General features: G+C 50.1%; 1 protein-coding gene across 1 annotated transcript; it reads left to right on the forward strand.

The window, feature by feature from the left end:
- The first annotated feature begins 2326 nt into the window (after positions 1–2326).
- PLIN4 (perilipin 4) lies at positions 2327–16355 on the forward strand. Its single transcript, XM_020971311.2, is given in 12 exon segments — positions 2327–2507; positions 3165–3243; positions 3800–3917; positions 6295–6359; positions 7217–9225; positions 9227–9267; positions 9270–9296; positions 9299–9388; positions 9391–11427; positions 12035–12222; positions 13467–13580; positions 13675–16355. Coding segments are annotated over 11 exon segments (5073 nt in total). The 5' UTR covers positions 2327–2507; positions 3165–3180; the 3' UTR covers positions 13996–16355.
- The last annotated feature ends 346 nt before the right edge of the window (positions 16356–16701 follow it).

Below are 16701 nucleotides of genomic sequence, written 5' to 3' on the forward strand. Positions count from 1 at the left end.
GCTCTTAGACTCCAATTTCTTTGTTTTACAGACAGGGAAAGTGAGGCCCAGAGAGGGGGAGTGACTTGCCCAGCCAGGGCTCTTTCTAATATACTAGGTTGTTCTCTAATCCTGAAAGGGAAAGAACCCCATTTGGGGGAGGGAAGGCAGATGGGTGCTCTGTAATTGAAGAGGCAGCTGTGGCAGCGAGGCAAGGTAATGTATGCTGTGGGAAGAGTACTGGGTTGGGAGTCAGAGGGCCTGGATTCAAATCCTGGCTCTGATACTATGGGTATGACATTGAGCAAGTCATTTCAATTCTCTGGGCCTCAGTTTCTTTACCTGCAAAATGAGGGGGTGGACTAGATGATCTCTAAGGTCCCTTCTAACTCAGAATCTGTGACTCATGACCTTCCCCCCATAAGAAATCGCCTTTCTGGGGCAGCTGGGTGGCGCAGTGGATAGCGCTCCAGCCTTGGAGTCAGGAGGGCCTGAGTTCAAATCTGGTCTCAGACACTTGACACTAGATGTGTGGACCCTGGGCAAGTCACTTAACCCCGATTGTCTCACAAAAAAAAAAATCGCCTTTCTGAGTCCTTGCTTTCCACAGACTTAGTGTCCATACCCACAAATCCAGGGAGGAGGTGATGCCTGAGTGGATCAAGCTGGACACCCCCTTCCCGTCACCCTTGGCAAGCCTTGGCCTTGCTGGGATGAGAGGAGAGGTTTGGCCTGGAATGGAGGGCAGGAGGGAAGGGGTGTGGAGAGATGGGGAATAATGACACTGAGCCTTAGACTGTTTAGCAAACAAGCTTGGAGGCAAGGAAACCAGGGCCTTTGAGGGTAGCTGCCCTCACCCCCAAGTCTGGGCACAATAGTGGACAGCCCCATCCCACCTCCCCACCCCCTGCCACCCAGACTCAGTATAAATCAGGCTCTGGAAACCACATGCCGTCTCACCCCAAAGATGGGACACTTGACATCTACCAGGGAGTCCCAGGGTGATTCACCCTCATTGTCCAGATGGAGGAGCCAAGACTGAAAACAAGTTGCCTGAAGTCACACCAGAAGTCAGTGGGTGAAGGTTCCCCTTTGGCCTCTCACATGCCCCAATTCTGTCCGTCCTATACCTCCCTGAAATGCCCCTCCCTGCCTCCTTCATGTCATACCTCTCCTTCAATGCGCAGGAAGTTCCTGACACTCCTCTGGTCCCAACTCTTTGTCTCTTCAGGGTAGCCTGGGATCATGAACTCTCTCTGCTTACCTGTGCAGCCTGGCTCCCTGGCTACACATGGGGAACTCGACTTAGTCTTCTGTTTCCAGCCACAGGGCAGCCAAGTGTAGGGCTGGACCCCCAAATATGTGAACTCTGTAATATTTGTTGACTGGCGCCTCTTTAATTGGTCACCAGGGCAACTCCCTCAGGCCAAAGCCTGCTGCTTCCTCAGTCTGGCACTCCCCCCACATACACATACATGTATATACACACCAGGGCCTCAGTAAGCCATAAGCCATTTTTGCAGGGGAGGGAACAGGAGGGTCTGGGCAGCCTCCGCTGGACTTCTCCTTTTCCCCACTTTTCCTTTGTGTTCTCCTCCACCAATATTCTCCATCCGATATTCTAAGATCTCTCCCAGCTCTGAAAGGCTGGGTCCTCTGTTCCAAGAGCCTCTCCAGCTGTTATTCCATATTTCAAAGTCCCTTGGGGCTCTGACATTTTTGTTCCATGTCCTAAGGGCCTATCCACCAAGCCAGGGGACCAGCTCCTTGGGGTCAGAGGGAGCAGCTGGAGAGAGTTCCAGGTCTCATTACTTGGACTAAGGGTCTCCTATATGTGACCCCCATAAAGTATCCCTATTAGCCAGCCCCACATTACACTATCCAGGAGCTTGCTAATTGCCTCCTCCACTCCAACTTGTTCTACCTTGGGTATGAATCTCACCTTGCCTGGTCCAGTTTATGGACCAGAAAAGGAAGGGACAGAATGAAGCCATCCAGGGCTTCTGGAGCAGATGGGGACCCCAAATCCCTGAGTTGTCCCACTGGGCTCCCCCTTGCCCTGGACACTGTTTCCCCTACCAATATGGTGAGTCACCTAGTGTTCTCACACAGTGTTCTCTCTGTCCCAGATGGCAAGGGAGGGATTGTGGAGGGTGGGAGTTGATAGTACCCTTCCCCCCATTCCTCCCTTCCTCCAAGGCCTCTGGGAATGGAACAAAGTGTCATCAGCTGGCCCTCCAGCTTGGGCGGGGCACAGAGCCCAGGATGGATGGGGGTGGGGAGGGGAAGAGGCAACATGTGACTGTCCCACTAGGCTTTGGGTACCTCCCCAGCCCAGATTTGCTCCTCCCTCCCACCTCAGCCTGTCAGGTGGCCTGCCTGCCCTCCCCCTTGCTATAAGGGTCAGGGTAGCTGCTAGAGGGTAGGTACACAGAGACTTTGGTCCAAGCTGGGAGACCACAGCTCCCACCCAGCAGATACCCTCTCTTTTGGGAGCAAAGAACCAACAACTTCCCAACTCAGTCCAGGTCAGTGAGCAGGGGCTCTGATTCCCTAAAGGCAGCATAGATATCTGTAACAGAAGGACTAGTATTGTGGGAACCTGCCCTATTAGCCTTTTCCACAGAAGAAGGGCTCAACAAGCCTGGGGCCTGACCGCCTGGCTGCTGGAATTATTCTGACTTCTTTGGTCTTACTCCCAGACATGGCAAAGGAAGATAAGGAAGGCTGGGAGGGAGGGGGTGGCAAGAAATGGTAGTGGTAAAGGAAGGAAGTCTTGGGGAGATAGGGCAGCCAGTTGGGGGGCACTGAGAGAGATGGGGCAGCAAGCTGTGGGAGGGCAGGTCTGAGGCAGATAACTGTGGGAGGGCAGGTCTGAAGGAGATGGGGCTGTGGGAAGGAAGAGAGGGCTCTGAAGGCTCACAGGCTTAATGTTGGAAGGAACTTTTGAGATCAACCAGTTCAAGCCCCTCATTTTAGGCTTGGGTTAGTAAGATGCCCCCAGAATACAGCCAGTGACAGACAAAGTAATAATTAAGATAAGATCCTGACCACAGAGTCTGATGCCCTTTCCATGGCACCACGGCCATTCTCTGTAAGGTGTTGAGGGGAAGTGGCAAAAGGATGTGTGTGACGGTGGGAGGCTCTCACTGCCCGGGTTCTGATCACTTTGTCTCCTCCCTCAGCTTCCCCAATATTACTATGTCGACTAGAGAGGAAGGAGCAGCAGCAGCCCCAAACCGGGGCCAAGAGACCAAGTCCAAGGTAGGCTGGGGAAGGAGGGTGTCCCTACCCCTCAGTGGCTGTTCCTCTACCCCACTGCATTCTGCTTATGGCATGATCTACACTAGCCCAAGGGAAGCCAGGGAATAAACTGGGATGGGGGAGGTGGGGAGAGGAACCAAGGGCCTACTTTGGGACTACTAGGGATGAGGATGAGATACCTAGAGGGAAAAGAGGGGGGAGGTGCTGGCTGATGATGTTAATATGTCATATCTGTTCAAAGCATGGCTTTTCTGGGGTTTTTTTTCACCCAATCCTAACAGCCCTGAGAGTCTGGAAGATCACCAGGGCAGGGGTTATTATCCCTGTATGATATACAAGGAAACTGAGGCCCAGGAAGAAACAATAACCCGCCCCACGGACACACACAGCAAGTTAGTGGTGCAGCCCAGAAGCAGACTAGAAGCCTGATCTCTTCCCTCTACCCAAGCTTTGTAGTCAGCCACCCAGTGGCCACAAAAAGGAGTGGGGCCAAGGGTAGTCCCAACCACCTTTCCCTGACTCGCCCCTTCTCTAAACCTATCTCCTCTCTTTGCAGACTCTGGGCAGTTTTCTAGGAAGCTTGCCCCTCTTTGGCTCGGCCCGAAACCTGTTTTCTTCTAGTTCATCAAAAGAGGCTCGTGGGGACATCAAGTCAGGGCCTAATGCCCAACACAGTGAGTGTGTGTTGGAAGGAAGGGGACCTATGGGACAGGGTAGGGCCTGGTAGCCCTCTGCTATAACAACAGCAACAATAATAATAATAGGCATATATAGCACTTCAAGATTTTCAAAATACTACACACATATTATTACATCATAAAAATTCTAGGAGGTAGGTGCTATTATTATTCCATTTTACAGATGAGGAAACTGAGGCAAAGAGGTCAAGTGATTTGTCACACAGCAAATAAGTGTCTAGGGCAGAATTTGAACTCAAGTCTGTCTGACTCCAAGGCCAACATTCTATTCACTGCCCCACCTAGCTACCTAGCATCCCATTGAGACTGAGGGCTTGATGCCAATCAAGCTTGTCTTAGGGAGTGATTCTCCCAATTTCCATCTCTAGAAGAGATTCATAGAATTACAGGAATTAGAGCTCATAGGAGTCTTAGGGGTTATCCAATCCAACTCTTGAATTTTACTGATGGGAAAACCGAAGCTCAGAGAGGCTGCTACTCTCCCAAAGCCACATGGGTAAGAAATAGCAGAGCAGACTAGAATCTTCTCCAAACCCTAAGGCTGCCCCTGGAAGCTGGTTTACTGCCAGCTTCCTCCCTCACCACACCAGCCCCTGAGGTCAACCTTTAGTATTCTATACAGATGTCATGTGGAATATGTGTGTGAGAGAAAGAGAGAGACAAAGATCAGAAGAGGCTGGTAGAGAGCCTCGTTTTATCACTTAAGGAAGAAGGGGAAACTGAGGAATCTCTATCTGGACTGGGCCCCACTACTGAGTCCACCTTCCCCACCCCCCAGTCCTGGGGTTTTCCCTAGGTCAGCCTGAACTTCCTATGGTGCTTCTGGGAATGGTATCCTCATGTAAGAGAAGAGGGTGTTGGGGGGTGTGAGTAATTGGGTCAGATAGTGGGAGTTGAGGAAGATGTCAAAGGGGAGGAACCATAGTGGGAAGCTTCAGGAGGGTAGATTTGTGCTTAACATAAAGGCGGGGAGCTTCCTAACAGTTAGTGCTGTCCAAAATTGGAATGGGCTGCCCCAGGATAGTGAGCCCTCCATCATGGAGATCTTCAAGCAGAGGCTGGGTGACAATCCAAGTGGATATAGGAATTACTGATCAGGCACAGATTGAACGAAATTATTTCTAAGGTCACTTGTAACTCTAAGATTCTGTGAAATAATCCTAGTGCCAGGCCAGAGACATCCCCTCCCCCCCTTTGTTCCCCTACCACCCCCCCACCACAACCATCTGAGGACTGGCCCCTGAGCCTCGGCTATCTGACTCCTGTTCCACATACCTCAGCTAGGGATGTCGCAGCTGCCAATTCAGAGCACAGGGTGAGCTGGCAGCAGGGAGAGGAGCCGCCCACTGGCTCCCTGCCCCTGGAGGTTCAGTACCAAAGGGGGATTCGAGGGGGGCTCTGGGATGCCACCTACTACTCTGAACCTTTGAGCTTCCACCCTGACACAGCTAGAAAGCTGTGACCAGTAAATGGCCGCAAATGTTCAGACAGAACCAGGCCCTCTGAGGGTCAAGGAAACCCCGTAATGGGTCACTAAGGGGAGACGGATGTCGTGCCCTGAGAGGGTAGCCACAATACCACTTCCTGTAAACCCCCTCCCAGGGGCCCCATCAGAGCCCAAAGCCAGGGAGAGTGGAGGGAGAAGGGAACACTCTGATGGGTTAAGTTTCTGTGTCCTTACTTCAAGGACAGCATGTTACACAAAATGAAAAACCTCCTCCACCCCTAAGCCTCATTTTCCAGGCATACTTCACCGTCAGTGCCACTCCAACTCTTCCCACCTAATCCCTCAGCCCCCACCCATTCTTGTGGTCTCCTGTCCTTTTAGGATTTATTGGAAGTTGGTGAGGGGGCAAAAAGGGTAAGAGGGAAGGACTGGACTTTCAGAGAGGTTCCTGGCATAGCCAAAGCCCTTGGTGATTGTTGGGGACTCCTTATCCCCAACTCAGGTGAAGTGGGGACATGTGGGGTTGGGGTGGGATGCTCCATGGGCCTGGGCAGACACTACCCCTCTGGTCATGGAGACTCAGCCCTAGTTTAACCAGATGTGGGCTGGCAGGTTGGATATGGTCAGAGGAAACAAACAGCATAACATCTTCATTGGGGTCTGGTCTATACCTGTTTGGACTGGAATGGCCACTCAGGTCTCTGATGGCTGAGCACACCTGACTGTGTGCACTGGTCTCTGATCTCCGGAGCTGGATAGTATCCAAGCACTGCCTACTGGATTCACAAGTGGGTGTGCCATGGTGCTTTGTCTGTCCTGCACTCTAGCCCCAATTCCCACGTCTCCTAATTCATCTTCACCTTCTAGATACCCTTCCTCTGGTCTCTAAGCATCTTGTCTCCCCAGGTTCCACTGTAGATGAGCACACCTCTGAAAGCCTGGCCAGGTTGGAGGAGAAACCACCAGGAAAGGTGAGAAGGGTGAAAGACCCAAAGACGTAATACAGTGATCCCTGGATGTGTGCACGGGGAATAAGCTAGTCCCTGGGGACTTTGTGAATGGTAGTGAATAACAGCATACTTGCCACCAGATTAATCTTCCATGAATATTGTTTTCCTCATGTGATTCCCCATTCAAACTCTCCATGGCTCCTCATTCCCTCCAGGTTCATTACCTGAGCTTGGCATAATCTGGACCCTTTCTCCTTGAATGTTCTATAGACATTACTAGTTGGGCCACTTATTGGACCTAGGCAGACGTGGTCTTGAATGATTAGCCATCTTTACCTACACATAAACTTCATGGGCCTAATTTGATATGGAGCTCTCCAAGGTTAGAACCCAGGTCTTCTCCTTCTCTAGTCTTTCCCATAGCGTAGCCAGTCACAGAGCCCAACTTTTAATCAGTACTTGCTAAATACTTACAGGTAGAATAATTGATTGAATGGACATCCTTACCACTTTTCCCTAGGGGGAACTCAAAATAAACATGAAAGTAACAATGTCCCTTACATGGTTAAGCAGTCTCCCAAATCCCCTGACCAGGTGAAGAGATAGGGCTAAAAGTAGGGTGGACTGCATCAGGAAAAAGTGAAATCCCCTTCTCTGGAAGTTTTCAAGTGAAGGCTGGATGACCATTGGTCAGGGTAGTTGGAAAGGGAATTCTTATTCAGGTATGGGTGAGATGATTCGAGGACCACTGATGTCCATTCCAACTCTGAGATGTTATTATTATTCCATAAAAAATAACATAGTAATTGAGGGTAAAGGAAGAAATGAAATGAGACTTTCCAAGCCCTTCCCTGACCTCCAATCTCTCTGTCCACCAGGAAATGTCTGAGGCAAAGGAGGTATGCTCAAAGGTGACTGGGAAAAAGGACACAGTCACTCCTGGGATGGCCAATATGGTGGATATGGCCAAAGGCATGGTTCAAGGGGGTCTGGATTCGACCAAATCAATTGTGAGCAGCACCAAGAACACCATCTGCAAGGGAGTCACTGGTGCTATGGAAACAGCAAAAGGGGCCACCCAGGCTATTGCAACAGGAGCCATTGAGGGAGGTGTGAACACTGCAAAAACAGCTGTGTCTGGAACTAAAGACTTTGTGTGCAGTGGAGTAACAAGTGCAGTGAATGTGGCCAAAGGAACTGTTCAGAGTGGCACAGATACTACAAAAAACATAGCAACTGGCACAAAGGATACTGTTTGTGCTGGAGTCACTACAGCAGTCAATGTGGCCAAAGGAGTTGTTCAGGGAGGTCTAGACAACACAAAGTCAGTTGTGACTGGAACCAAGGACACTGTCGTCAGTGGAGTCACTGGTGCAGTGAATGTGGCCAAAGGAGCAGTTCAGGGAGGTCTAGACATCTCAAAATCAGTGTTAGGTGGAACCAAGGACACTGTCCTAACTGGTGTCACCAGTGCCACAAACATAACCAAGGGAGCCCTCCAAACAGGCTTGGACACCACACAAAAAATAGCAACAAGCACTAAGGATACTGTCTGCACAGGAGTCACAGGTGCAGTGAATGTGGCCAAAGGAGCTGTTCAGGGAGGTCTAGACACTACAAAGTCAGTTGTGACTGGAACTAAGGACAGTGTTCTTGGTGGCATGACTGGTGCCATGAATGTGGCCAAAGGAGCTGTCCAGAGTGGCTTAAATACTACACAAAACATAGCAACTGGCACTAAGGACACTGTTTGCACTGGAGTCACTGGTGCAGTGAATGTGGCCAAAGGAGTTGTCCAAGGAGGTTTGGACACCTCAAAATCAGTGTTAGGTGGAACCAAGGACACTGTCTTGACTGGTGTCACTGGAGCCACAAAAGTAGCCAAGGGAGCCCTCCAGACTGGCTTGGACACCACACAAAAAATTGCAACAGGCACTAAGGACACTGTTTGCACTGGAGTCACTGGTGCCATGAATGTGGCCAAAGGAGCTGTTCAGGGAGGTCTAGACACCACAAAGTCAGTTGTGACTGGAACCAAGGAGACTGTTTGCAGTGGTTTGACTGGAGCCATGAATGTGGCCAAAGGAGCTGTCCAGAGTGGCTTGGATGCTACAAAAAACATAGCAACTGGTACTAAAGACACTGTCTGCAGTGGTATGACTGGCACAGTGAATGTGGCCAAAGGAGCTATCCAGGGAGGTCTGAACACCTCAAAATCAGTCTTAGATGGAACCAAGGACACTGTCTTAACTGGTGTGACTGGTGCCACAAATGTAGCTAAGGGAGCCCTCCAAACAGGCTTGGACACCACACAAAAAATTGCAACAGGCACTAAAGACACTGTTTGCACTGGAGTTACTGGTGCCATGAATGTGGCCAAAGGAGCTGTTCAGGGAGGTTTGGACACCACAAAGTCAGTTCTGACTGGAACCAAGGACACTGTCGTCAGTGGAGTCACTGGTGCAGTGAATGTGGCCAAAGGAGCAGTTCAGGGAGGTCTAGACATCTCAAAATCAGTGTTAGGTGGAACCAAGGACACTGTCCTAACTGGTGTCACCAGTGCCACAAACATAACCAAGGGAGCCCTCCAAACAGGCTTGGACACCACACAAAAAGTAGCAACAAGCACTAAGGATACTGTCTGCACAGGAGTCACAGGTGCAGTGAATGTGGCCAAAGGAGCTGTTCAGGGAGGTCTAGACACTACAAAGTCAGTTGTGACTGGAACTAAGGACAGTGTTCTTGGTGCATGACTGGTGCCAGTGCAATGTGGCCAAGGAGCTGTCCAGAGTGGCTTAAATACTACACAAAACATAGCAACTGGCACTAAGGACACTGTTTGCACTGGAGTCACTGGTGCAGTGAATGTGGCCAAAGGAGTTCAGGAGGTTGGACACCTCAAAATCAGTGTTAGGTGGAACCAAGGACACTGCCTGACTGGTGTCACTGGAGCCACAAAATAGCCAAGGGAGCCCTCCAGACTGGCTTGGACACCACACAAAAAATTGCAACAAGCACTAAGGACACTGTTTGCACTGGAGTCACTGGTGCATGAATGTGGCCAAAGGAGCTGTTCAGGGAGGTCTAGACACCACAAAGTCAGTTGTGACTGGAACCAAGGAGACTGTTTGCAGTGGTTTGACTGGAGCCATGAATGTGGCCAAAGGAGCTGTCCAGAGTGGCTTGGATGCTACAAAAAACATAGCAACTGGTACTAAAGACACTGTCTGCAGTGGTATGACTGGCACAGTGAATGTGGCCAAAGGAGCTATCCAGGGAGGTCTGAACACCTCAAAATCAGTTTTAGGTGGAACCAAGGACACTGTCTTGACTGGTGTGACTGGTGCCACAAATGTAGCCAAGGGAGCCCTCCAGACTGGCTTGGACACCACACAAAAAATTGCAACAGGCACTAAAGACACTGTTTGCACTGGGGTCACTGGTGCCATGAATGTGGCCAAAGGAGCTGTCCAGGGAGGTCTAGACACCACAAAGTCAGTTGTGACTGGAACCAAGGACACTGTTCTCAGCAGCATGACTGGTGCAGCAAAAATGGCCAAAGGAGCTATCCAGAGTGGCTTAGATACTACACAAAACATAGCAACTGGTACTAAAGACACTGTCTGCAGTGGTATGACTGGCACAGTGAATGTAGCCAAAGGAGTTATCCAGGGAGGTCTAGACACCTCAAAATCAGTCTTAGGTGGAACCAAGGACACTGTTTTCACTGGAGTCACTGGTGCCATGAATGTGGCCAAAGGAGCTGTCCAGAGTGGCTTGGATGCTACACAAAACATAGCAGCTGGCACTAAGAACACTGTTTACACTGGAGTCACTGGTGCCATGAATGTGGCCAAAGGAGCTGTCCAAGGAGGTCTGGACACCACAAAGTCAGTTCTGACTGGAACTAAGGACAATGCTCTCAGTGGCATGATTGGTGCAGCAAAAATGGCCAAAGGAGCTGTCCAGAGTGGCTTGGATGCCACACAAAACATAGCAGCTGGCACTAAGGACACTGTTTGCACTGGAGTCACTGGTGCCATGAATGTGGCCAAAGGAGCTGTCCAGGGAGGTCTACACACCTCAAGATCAGTTTTAGGTGGAACCAAGGACACTGTCTTGACTGGTGTGACTGGTGCCACAAATGTAGCCAAGGGAGCCCTCCAGACTGGCTTGGATACCACACAAAAAATAGCAACAGGCACTAAGGCCACTGTTTGCACTGGAGTCACTGGTGCAGTGAATGTGGCCAAAGGAGCTGTTCAGGGAGGTCTAGACACCACAAAGTCAGTTGTGACTGGAACCAAGGAGACTGTTTGCAGTGGTTTGACTGGAGCCATGAATGTGGCCAAAGGAGCTGCCCAGACTGGCTTGGATGCTACACAAAATACAGCAACTGGCACTAAGGACACTGTCTACGGTGGCATGACTGGCACAGTGAATGTAGCCAAAGGAGTTATCTGGGGAGGTCTAGACACCTCAAAATCAGTCTTAGGTGGAACCAAGGACACTGTTTACAGTGGTTTGACTAGTGCCATGAATGTGGCCAAAGGAGCTGTCCAGAGTGGCTTGGATGCTACACAAAATATAGCAACTGGCACTAAGGATGCTTTGCACACTGGAGTCACTGGTGCAGTGAATGTGACTGAAAGAGTTATCCAGGGAGGTCTAGACACCACAAAATCCATTGTGACTGGAACCAAGGACTCCCTCTGCAGTGGGGTGACTGGTGCAGTGCACATGGCCAAAGGGACCATTCAGACTGGTTTGGACAACACTCAATCAGTCACCTCTGTCAACAAAGATGCTCTGTCCAGAGAAGTCTCCAGTGCAGCATACCTGGCAAAAAAAGCTGTCCATGAAAGTCTGGAAAACACCACAGTAGCCAAAACAGGCACTAAGGGCCTGGCGTCCAGCGTGATGGATTTTGCTAAAGGGATCATTCAGGGAGAAGCAAATGCACCTGACAGCCCCAGCCTAGGTGACGAGACTGGTGTCACCCATGTGGTGGTGGGCAACATGGAAACCCCAGTGCACAAAACAAGGGAACAGTTGGCTGGCTTCCTCCCCATGAATGAAGAAGAACAAGGTAAGTCAATGTCTTGAAGAAGACAGACAAGTTAGAGAACAAACAGGGAGATGAGGTAGGTTTCAGTCTTCACCCTCCATTCCACTTGCCCTACTCCAATCTTGGGTTACTCCCCCAGCACTGAATCTAGCTGCCCATCACCTTTCAGTGTTTGACTCCTGATTCCTAGAGAACCTCAGTCCCCTGCTTTGAAGGGTTGCTTCTGGGGCTCTTACCTGATCTCTCAAGATCAACCCTAACCTCTTCCTTCACTCAGCACCTTCAACTTCATTCTAGCTAATAGAAGGAACTTCCATATTTCAATAAAAAAGCATCTCGGAAGGACTCAAGGTGAAAACATGTTTAAAACATAATTCCCAGTTTGTGATGACTTCAGTGTAGAAAGTCTGTTAACAAAAGGCTATTTTGTCATTACTGTTATTTTGGTTACTAATTGTTGCATATTATCCTACAGATACACTGTAAGCTCCCTGAGGGCAGGAATTTTCCTTCCATGCCTAGCACACAGGAAATGCTTACTAAATAATAAAACAAGAAAAGGAAAGGGGGCTTAGAAGACCCAAGGACCTCCCCAGATTTATTCCTCCCCCCATTTTCTTTCCTCCAGCTCAGCTAGCTGCCTCTGATCTTGGGCCAAAGGTGATGTTCACAGACCAGAAGAACTACTTTGTGCAACTGGGAAACCTGTCCACCAGCCTGCGCCAGAGGGCCTACGAGCACACCCTAAATAAACTGCAGCAGAGCAAGGAGCAGGCCTGGGGGACTTTGGCCCAGTTGCAGGAGACCCTCACACTGGTAGGAAAACCCTTCTCCAGCTCCCAAACCTTCTTGTCCCTCCTTCAGCTGCACTTACATCGCTAGATCAGCTCACCCTAAGGTCAAGCTACTTTAGCCAGGATTAGTAGACCTTTACCTTCACCACATCACCTTTTTCCTCTACAGATCTCAAAGAGCTTCACATATAAGCCTATGTATCACCTCCACTCACCCCCTCCATCCACAGGCAAAGATGGTAGAACCGAGGACACTGTCTTAACTGATGTGACTGGTGCCACAAATGTAGCCAAGGGAGCCCTCCAGACTGGCTTGGATACCACACAAAAAATAACAACAGGCACTAAGGCCACTGTTTGCACTGGAGTCACTGGTGCCATGAATGTGGCCAAAAGAGTTGTCCAAGGAGGTTTGGACACCTCAAAACCAGTCTTAGGTGGAATCAAGGGATGAAATGCCTTTGCTGTCCTTCCATCTCCCTTTCTGTGCTCCTCTCAACCTGTCGCCCCCTCTCCAACCTCTACCTATCCAAAGAGCCCTCCAGCCTCACTCCAACCTCAATGCCATACCTCTTCCAGCCCCCATCAAGTGCCCTGAGCTCCAAAACTTTTCTTCATCCTTTCCCTAACTTCTCATTTCCTCGGTCCTGGGATTTCAACTAGGTAGTAGAATAACAATCTAATCCACATTACTCTGGGGGATGAATGACATCCCTTCAAATGGTACTTGTATTTTTTTTAAGGCTATTGAATCTGAGTGGGATTTTGGACATCCCTGGAAGAAAGGGGACATCCCTGAGTTCTTCAAGTTACACTACATACAGTTCTGGTCCAAAATCTGGCCTATATAAAATCTAGAGTGTGCCTTATTATAACTGTTATTTTTCAAGATATAACTATATTATTGGGTGGTTTTGTTTTGTTTTTTTCTTTCAAATATCTTCAGAGTATGGGAAGCGAACATTTACACTAATACCGTTAGAAACCCCATACCACAAGAGTGACCCTATGGGGTAGCCATTGCTGTGTACACAAATGGAGGATGACCTTTGATGAAGTCAAAAAGTCAGGTCTCCAGACCAGCTCCTCTGCCTAATATAATGAACTCTAGATTTGGACCCAGACTCACAACCCCTGTCTGGCCCTCGGTTTCCTCACCTATAAAATTATTCCAACTGAGCTTTAAAATCCTGTGCCCCTAAGGGTTCTATGAGCTCCTAGCTACCCTGGCTTGAGAAGGACCCCCATTTCATTTTGCTCTTTCAGATTGAAGAGGTCAAACGGGACACAGAGGAGAGCCATGCTTGCGAAGAGGGAAGAATGTTCCAGCAGCAAGGGCTGGGCTGGAGGCAGTGCCAGGAGGAATCTGAACAAACAGAGGTACGGTGGCAGCCACCTCCTGCCCAGGGCGGGTGGAAGGGAGGACTTGAGCGTTAATCTGTCTCCCCTGCTCACTTTTCTCCTCCTTCTGCAGCTACCAGAGTCCAGGCTTCTCCCCAGGGCTCGAAGCCTCGTCCAAGAGCTCCATGCCAGCTACGGGGCCCTGGCCACCAGCCTCCAGGGCCTCCCCACTGAGTTTCAGCAGGGGGTTCGGCGGGCACGCCACAGCGTCGGAGAGCTTCATGGCCTCCTTGCCGTTGCTCGCTCCTTCGGGGACTTGTCTGCCACTGAGCTCGCCCAGAGTCGTGAGAGCCTGAACCAGACATGGCAGGGGCTAGAGGGGCTGATGGTGGGCCTGGAGCATGAGCCCCCACTCACCTGGCTGATGGGGCCCTTCACCCTGAGTATGGAGTAGAATGCCAGGAAGAGCCCCCAAGCGCTGAGCTTGGGAGTAACCCCATGCTGTGCTTGAAGGACTGCCTGACCTTCCCTGAATCTCATTCCTTCCAGAATCCTCCCCACCCCCTCACCCTCAAAGGCCTTCCTTCTTCCTTGGCTAGCTGCCCAGGGCCTGGCTCTGCCCCACTACAGGATGAAGCTGAGGTCTGGGCTCAAGTCAGGGCAACGCTGGCACAAGGGAGCAGCTGCTGGAGAGAATGCCCTCCCAAGCTAAACTTAGCCTGAGCTAAGCTCCCAGCACATGGGCTTGCCTCCATGCTCCTTCCCATCCTTCTCCTCACAAATATCTCACAGGCTCCTTTTAGGCACCAGGGCACTCCCCTGCAGCCCTGGCCTTTTCCATGCAGCCCCTTCCCTAGGAGCTGGGGGTGAAAAGAACAAGTCAGAAAATTCTGGTCTGATGTCTCAGAAACACACACTTTGAGGGGGCTTCATCTAGCTCAGCCTCTACCCTTTCACACTGCCCCTGACAAGGAGTCCTTCTGCCTCTATTGACGCCCCCAAGGACAGGAAGTCCTACGTCCCTAGGCAACCCATTCCACTTCTGGATGTCTCCTATTGCTAGGAACTTTGCATGAGATCTCCTAACAAGAAGCCTTTGGGATCAAGAAGTCAGCTGGGTGCAAGGTGAGGGAGAGAGGGCCCCTTAGGCTCTGGTATCTATGCAGAGATGAAGCCACCTCCCAGGTTCCAGTTAGCTTGGGCTTCCAGGTGATGAAAAATAGTGATAGTGCACATTTGTACAGCATCTTCCACTTTACAAAGCACTTTACATACATTATCTCCTTATGACAACCCTGTGAGGCAGACTATAATTACCACCCCCATTTTAAAGAAACTAGGGGTCACAGAAGGTATCATACCCAAGATTAGACAAGGAGTTATATAGCAGGGCTGAGATTAGAAGCCAGGTTCTGACTCTAAATCCAGTGCTTTCCTCTATGCCATGTTCTCTCTCACGTGTCCCTCCACTTCCCATGGCTAGGCCCAGGTAAGAACTCAGGCTCCAAACTGCAGCTCCAAGGGCAGGGTGAGAATCACAGAACTGTGCAGTTGGAAGGGAACTTGGTGTCCATCTAGTCCAACTCATGCCTGAGAAACAATCCTCATTAGGGGTCGCTCAACCTCTGCTTAAAGACCTCCAGTGTAGGTCTCTTCCAAAACATTCAAAATAATCCCTGAACTTCAACCACTTACAAGAGCATGGCTTTGACGACACCCTTCCTGAGGGGCTGGAGAATCATCACAGAGGGTCCCTAACCTCCTTGGTCCTGGCTGGCATGAATTCCACTCTTCCCATCTCCTCCAGGCTGCCTAGTCAGATTTCTCAGTCTCTGTCCTGTGAACTTGTGCCCTAGGGCTACAAAATGAGTGGTGAGGCCATCCACATTCACAGTCACTTAAACAGATTTTGCCTACCAGGTAAGGGATGTGCTTTAGGTACTAGGTTAGAAAAGAACCTGTTCCCTTCCATACCCCTCACCCTATTTATTCTGCTTACTGCTTAGCATCTCAAGCTCACACCCCCCACCATCCCTAACCTGGTATGTAACCCTGGAGGTGAAATCCTGCCCAGGAAGCTCCCTCTTCTGATTGGCCCCATTCTTCTACATATCAATGGCATAAACCAGACCTCTGCAACAGGGACTCCAAGAGCTGAATGAACTGAATCCCAGAGTGGGATCCAGAACCGACAAGCGACAGATATGTTTAACCTTCCCTTAGGGGAAGGGTCCTCCTGGAGAAAGAAGAGCCATCCCAGCTTTGTGCTAATAACTTGCATTTTCCCAATTCCAACATCCCCTCTGGGGGACCCTACTGGACTAGCTGCAATGTCTATAGACAGAGAAGCTCCATCGACTTTCTCTGCTAAATCTTCAAACATTGCTCAGGCCACAGGCAGCTACCAGAGTAGAATGCTGCTGCCCTGGGCCCCATTAAGTTGTCCCATTAACAAGAACAGAAGCACCTTTTAACAAATCAGTTCTGTTGAGCCTAACCTCAGTGTCCCCTTCAGGGAGATGGATTTTAGGCAACTCGTCTTCCTGCTTCCAGGGCTACTGAGGAGATAAAAAGGATCTGGTTAAATCCTCTGAGCTCCTGAGAGATGGACAGGAGAATCTGCCATCTAAAGCCATGTTTACCTACTAGGTATCTGGAGCCAGATGGGATGTAAGAAAATTGGCACAACACAGTTAGGGAAATTTGCACCTTGCACAAATGAAGTTACATCAACCAGCAGGTGGTGCTGCTTGGGTAGGGTTGATTCTTCATCTGTGCCCTTCAAATAAAAGGCAGTGGATAGCCTCACACACATCTTCTATGTGGCAGGGCTTAATATTTTTCTTTTTCTGCCCCAACATACCCACTCTCCAACTTCAAGCCTGGCAAAATGGCCCTAAGTTAGGGCCTGTCATTAGCAGACCCCTCTGCCCCCATAGATCCCATGGCAATCAAACCTCCAACCCAGCTAAATCCTCATTATGGATCTGGCTCCCAGAAAATGACTTCCTGCAGTAGTATGGAATTCCTTCACTGAGCCCCAGGCCCCCTCACCCACCACGGGCAGGAGGAAGAACAGCTGAAAGGAACTACCTGCCACAAGCCTTCCGGGCCTAGGTTACAAACCCAAGCTGGCGTCCAGGGCTGCGAAGAGGAGCCC

Source organism: Phascolarctos cinereus, unplaced genomic scaffold (genome assembly GCF_003287225.1).
Source record: "Phascolarctos cinereus isolate Bilbo 61053 unplaced genomic scaffold, phaCin_HiC Scaffold_4;HRSCAF=312, whole genome shotgun sequence".
Taxonomy (NCBI): domain Eukaryota; kingdom Metazoa; phylum Chordata; class Mammalia; order Diprotodontia; family Phascolarctidae; genus Phascolarctos; species Phascolarctos cinereus.